This window comes from Fundulus heteroclitus, chromosome 21 (genome assembly GCF_011125445.2).
Source record: "Fundulus heteroclitus isolate FHET01 chromosome 21, MU-UCD_Fhet_4.1, whole genome shotgun sequence".
Taxonomy (NCBI): Eukaryota; Metazoa; Chordata; class Actinopteri; order Cyprinodontiformes; family Fundulidae; genus Fundulus; species Fundulus heteroclitus.
In genome coordinates this window covers 20,740,568-20,746,237 of record NC_046381.1, presented here as the reverse complement: position 1 = coordinate 20,746,237, position 5,670 = coordinate 20,740,568, and the positions used below count along the sequence as shown (strand labels likewise).

General features: G+C 43.6%; 1 protein-coding gene across 1 annotated transcript; it reads left to right on the top strand.

Annotated features, from left to right (window-relative positions):
- Positions 1–863: 863 nt before the first annotated feature.
- amer2 (APC membrane recruitment protein 2) lies at positions 864–4,896 on the top strand. The gene has a single exon (XM_012863935.3). It carries the CDS (start codon positions 1,023–1,025, stop codon positions 3,105–3,107), a length of 2,085 nt encoding a protein of 694 aa, XP_012719389.2. The 5' UTR covers positions 864–1,022; the 3' UTR covers positions 3,108–4,896.
- Positions 4,897–5,670: the final 774 nt, after the last annotated feature.

Genomic DNA, 5,670 nt, shown 5'->3' with positions numbered 1-5,670 from the left:
ATGAAAAGGATGATTGTCACTGTTGCATTGCACAATGCGAAAAGGTTTAAGTTTTAAGAATACCTTTGCAAGACACTGTTAATCAATTAAATTGAAAGTACACTGGAATATCAACAACGCACGTCTGCACGTTTTTTTATTTTTAGCTTTTTAAAGGCCAAATCATAGCTCAAATACACTTACATTGTTGCTTAGAACATCACAATTGAAGATTTGTGACAGGCATCATTTTTTTTATGAATAAATATTTATAATAAATTGTTTGGATGGTAAATTAGCAGCATGTATGGTCAGAAATTTACATTTTGCTAATTTGTGAATTTTGAAATTCATTAGACGAAAACATTTTTCAAAAATGGTAATATACCAAGATTGCTCTGTGTTTCCACTCATGTTTTCTTTCCTCAGTGACACTTATTGTACACTTCAACTAATAAAACCTACTGAATGTATGAGCATTATTCAGCCGTATCCGTGAATCAGTAGGAACAAGGAAAAAAACGACAACAGTATTATCCAATTAAAACATCCATGTAAATGAAACACGAACAGCACAACTGCAGGAATTTGAACCAGCGATCTGTTTTTAAAAAAAATAAATGTTCAAACAGTTGATTGGTAACAAGCAAGGTGGAGGAGGAGGAGGGTAGGAAAGGAATGGGGGAGGGAGTGGAGGACAGACGCTGGCGCCCTACCAACGCTGACGAAAGCTGCTTAGCCCACCCTGTTGCCATGGCTACATCGAGGAGCAGCACCCTCCATGCATGTGTGTGCTTGCCTAGGAGAGAGAGAGAGAGAGAGAGAGAGAGAGAGAGAGATGTGAGGAAGGGAGGGAGGGAGGGAGGGAGGCTGAGAAAACCAGCAGGCAGGCGTTAAGGCAAGCCAGAGTGGGAGTGAAGGACCACCAGAAAGCAGAGTGGAGGGTAGAAGAGAGAGTGTGTGTGTCAGAAGGGGAAAGGACATAAAGGCAGACAGAGAAACTAGAGGGAAAGAACCCTTTGGGAGCAACAGAGTGTTGGATAATGGAGGTGCAGTCGGACTGTGTGGAGCCTCCTGTGGCTCCACAGTGTGACACCCAGCCTGCAGGCAAGATCAACAAAGCTGCCTTTAAACTCTTTGGAAAGCGACGCACTGGCTCTGGCATGGCCAGCTTCTTCTCCTTCAGGAACAAAGGTGCTGCCAACAGCGGAAGCAATGGGAATTCTGACAACGGGAATTCTTTGAATGGAAACGGCTCAGCTGCATCAGCGGAGCTTGTGAGGAGCAAAACACATGACGGGCTAACAGGCTCCAACACCGATGCTGTGGCACCGAGAGGGGAGGGCCTTGCTAGCCTGGAGGCAGGGCCGGTGAGGTCGCTCAGCAAATCGTTGAGTTTCTTTTCCTTTCTCCGACGTGGGAGTTTTAGGACAAGTGAAAATGGTGGGGCAGGAATTGTGAGAAGAGGGAGGGGCCTGAAGGGCTTTTTCAGCAGCATGCGATGGAGGCGTAAAGAGAAAACAAACGAGGCTGAGGGGGAAGAGGCGGAAGGGAAGAAAAGAAGGGACACAGATGCCGCAGAACCCGAACATGCGAAGGACATTACTCTCACCCTTGAACCGCCACCCCATCATCACCAGGAGGACTGTGAAAATGCAGAGACAGGATCTAACCTCCAAGCATCAGACACTCCCACCACTAGTGTTACCATGACACCCACACACTGTGTTGCCATGCCAGGACCATCTGGTGAGCCAGACTCCCCTTTTCCTTACACACCCACCGAATCGCCAGTGCGCCCATCCATCCAAAAAGCCAAAGCTTCAATATCTAGCCTCAACCCCTCCCTTACGACGCCCCCCTTGGATCGTTGCAGCATGGGCGACCAGCCCTCAGAGCCCTCCGTAGACCGGCTGTGCTCCATCCTTTTCACGGATGTCACATCTCTGAAGAGCTTTGACTCGCTGACTGGCTGTGGCGATATAATTGCTGATGCAGATGAGGAAGGGCCGGGGGGTAACGGTGGCAGTGGTACCAGTAGTAGTAGTAGCGGAGGTGGAGGTGGGAGTCTGGGTGCAAGTATTGGCAGAGCTGTTGGTATATCCAGTGCAACAACTCATTCCTCCCCAACCAAACCTTCACTGCCTTCCCAGGTCGCCCAGCCCATGTTCTCGGTTGCCCAAAGTTCAGCACCTGTCTGCCTCCCTGCTCGGACCCGAGTGCCTCCCCCACCACAGCAGCACCCTGCTGGTAGCGGCGTGGTGGCCTACATGGGAGGAGGGGAGGAAATGGCGAGCCCGGAAGGAGTGGATGATGCAGACATGCAGGGGCTCTGGCACATGTTGCCGTCTGCAGGGGAGAGCTCCCCTGCGCTATCCCGGCAGTACCAGCCGTCTTCCAGTACCCTTAATTCCACTTACCCTCCTCGCTCCAGCTCTCCCAGCGCACATCGTCCCTCAGCTCAAAGAAGTGCGGACAGAAAATCCCCCCAGGTAAAGGCGCTTGGCCTCAGTAAGATCCCTGTTGTTGGGGGTGCAGGAAGCCGGGCAGCCAAGCCCCCTCTTCCTCATGCACATGGCCGTCATCCTGTGTCGCCCGGTGAAAAGGAACTACTCAGCGATGAAGGATATTGGGAAACTCCCTCAGCAACACCCACGGCAACACCCGATGAGAGTGGCTTGCAGCGTAACCAGAAGATTGCTCTATCACGCGACAGCTGCTCCGGGGACCACCTTTATGACTTGTACAATGATCCCGAGGAGGACGGAGATAATCAGAGGGGAGACGATGATCTAAACAGTACCCCCTCTCCATCTGCAGAATTCAAAATGAGTCCCACCTCCCAAAAAAGTCCCCTTTCGACCTCCTCTTCCTCCTCCTTCCAATCATTGAAAGGCAGCACCAGCCTTCCTCGAGAATCCAAGATCCCAGTAAGCACCAGACAAACCTCACCTCCCCACTCTGTAAGCCAGTCTGCTCTGTCCTCTGTGCTGGAGGCAGAAACCCCTCCGCCAAAGACCCAAGCTCCTCAACCAGCCCGCACTAGAATCCCTGTGTCAAAGGTGCCAGTTCGACGTTCTGGGAGCAAACCTACCAGCGCCACCGGAGGAGCTGCACCCAAGAAATAGTTCTTCTTGGCAAACGTTTGAGTCTTGTCTACTATTGGGGTAAAGTGTTTGATCCTGCTGGCCTGCGTTGTTCACAGCCAAAACTTTTCCATGACCAAGAAAATGTTGAGCTGTAGATGCAGCAGCTTATAAATTCCATTTAGGTCTTAAGAGTTTTCCTGGGCACCTTTTGGCCAACTGGACAAGAATCTACGGCTTTGTTCTCTTCAGACACAAGGAGACTCCACTTTACTGACCCTACTCGCACTTTGGAGGCTGACTATTGACAATCCCTGCACAGAGAGACAATACATTCTTCGACTTCAAGTTCTCGGAAAAATCTACCGACCTGTTGAACTCGACAGTTACTTTGATGGGGAAAAGAACAGAGCACCTTTTTAATCGTTGATGTTTTTTTGTATGGAATTTCATGTGACATTACTCGGTTTGCTTGTAAGGACCTAATCCAATCAAAGTTTACTGTTATTTTTTAAAGAAAAAGGTTTTCGTCTAATTTTTAATAAATTACCTCCTAATCATGCGATTTAATAGCCAAAGCTAAAAAAAAAAAAACAAGCTCATAAAGGTTAGGTTTTTCTTTCTCTTAAAGTCTGGAACAGACTCTACGGTTACCATTGTTATTTACCTTTGGAATGGTATTCTCTTGACCACTCACTGACTTCAAAGCTGCACACAAATCCACAAATCCAAATACAACTCATGTAGTTTTATAACCTACTTACTTTGCAGCTTAAACAATATAGACATCCACTTTATGGATGGATTCATTTTGATACCTTTTGGTTGCGTGGATCCCACCTCTGCCACACTTGTTTAAAGACATGTTGATTCTTTGGAATTCTCTGGGATTTATAATAATTTCACTGCTAATGTAAACCTGCAAAATCTTTGCAATATGACATGTGGAGACATCCTTTGCACTGATGCATCCTCACTCAAGGCAAAACTCTGCATCTGGACATTCAGAACAAGAGAGAAGCACGCTCACACTTTTTGTTGCTCTCTGCATGCGGTGCACCTAAGGCACGAACGTCAGGGAAGACCATGCAAAAGGTGAAACGGTTTTAGGTATGCACACTGTACAACATTTGTCACTCTCTGTGTAGCTTACACTGGTTATCTTCGTCCTCGGAGGACATTTGAAAAGAGCAACTTTTCTAAGTGTCATTTTTTTTCTCACATTTTCATACTTTTTTATAGACTCTGTATAAAAACAAAAAAAAAAACAAAAAAAGAATGCTCAGATCTCAAACTGTGATTGCATTAACTTCTTAGAGCAACTTCCTTCGTTTTTTGCTTCTATTTGCAAGTTTTGATAAGACTGGGTGATGAGGAGGTATTATGTCAGCCATTTTTTTAAGAGATAAAATTGAATGCAAAGCAAACTAGTGGAAAGACCTTCACTCTTCACCTGCTGACTCTTCTGCTGATGTGCACTGCATAATTTGATTTCAGGATCCACCACAGCTGTTTGTGAATCTGAATGTAGCTTAAATATTGTCATGGATCTTTTACTTTTTATTTAAAGTCAATGAGAGCCAGGCAAAAGCTGGATTTGCTTGTTTTCTGTCTCTGATGCTCTGGAAGACAAACCACTTCTAAGTGTATCTGGCTTTGCTAAAGCACCATTTATTTTAAAAGTGAGGCTGGGGGTTGTGGTCCTCACATTTGCTTTTTGTCAGAGATGCAGGGACACAATTCAAAGCATAATATTTTTATTTTCAATGGGTCATTCTGGTTCATGATAGAATATTAGCAACAATAAAGTTACAGGCTTGGTAGCAAAGCACCTTTTTAATGTTTGATATTTTGTCCTATTAATATCTTTTCTCCATTACTTAGTTTGGTGACATGGATGTAGTGTAATCAACATTTGTTGTTATTCTTGTTATTTTAGTCCTTGGAATATATGGCAGTCCTTAAGTGTCACAATTCAACAGAAAAATTAAAAATGAAATAATTTGTCATATATACATAAATATATATATATATATATATATATATATATATATATATATATATATATATATATATACCTGTCCAGGGTGTACCCTGCCTCTCGCCTAGTGAATGCTCGAGATAGGCACCAGCAACCCCTGCGACCCCATGAGGGATTATGCAGGTCAAAAAATGGATGTATATATATATATATATATATATATATATATATATATATATATATATATATATATATATATATATATATATGTATAAAATCAAGGCCTTTGACTGAGTTGGACTGACGAGCACAGTTTAACAAATAAGAAGCTAAGGTCTTTTTGACGAGCCACATTGATAATTGCATTTCAGTTAATGAACAATAAAATAATTGAAAGAATTTTGAAGGAATTATGCAACTTTTTAATTACTTAAAATCCTATCCAAGGATTTTGACTTTTAGTGTTTTTAATAAATAAATGGGATATTTACCTACAGAGAAAATTGTTTATAAATTTTTTTTTATTGAACTAAGAAGTGGTTAAATAATAATGGAATTGTTTATTTCATTTAGGTACTTCTGGCACCTGATACAAGTTGGAATAGTTTAACTAAAGTAAGGATA

Bases quoted from the DNA above. Each gene is read 5' to 3' on its own strand.
- amer2 (XM_012863935.3), top strand. From the start codon at position 1,023: ATGGAGGTGCAGTCGGACTGTGTGGAGCCTCCTGTGGCTCCACAGTGT.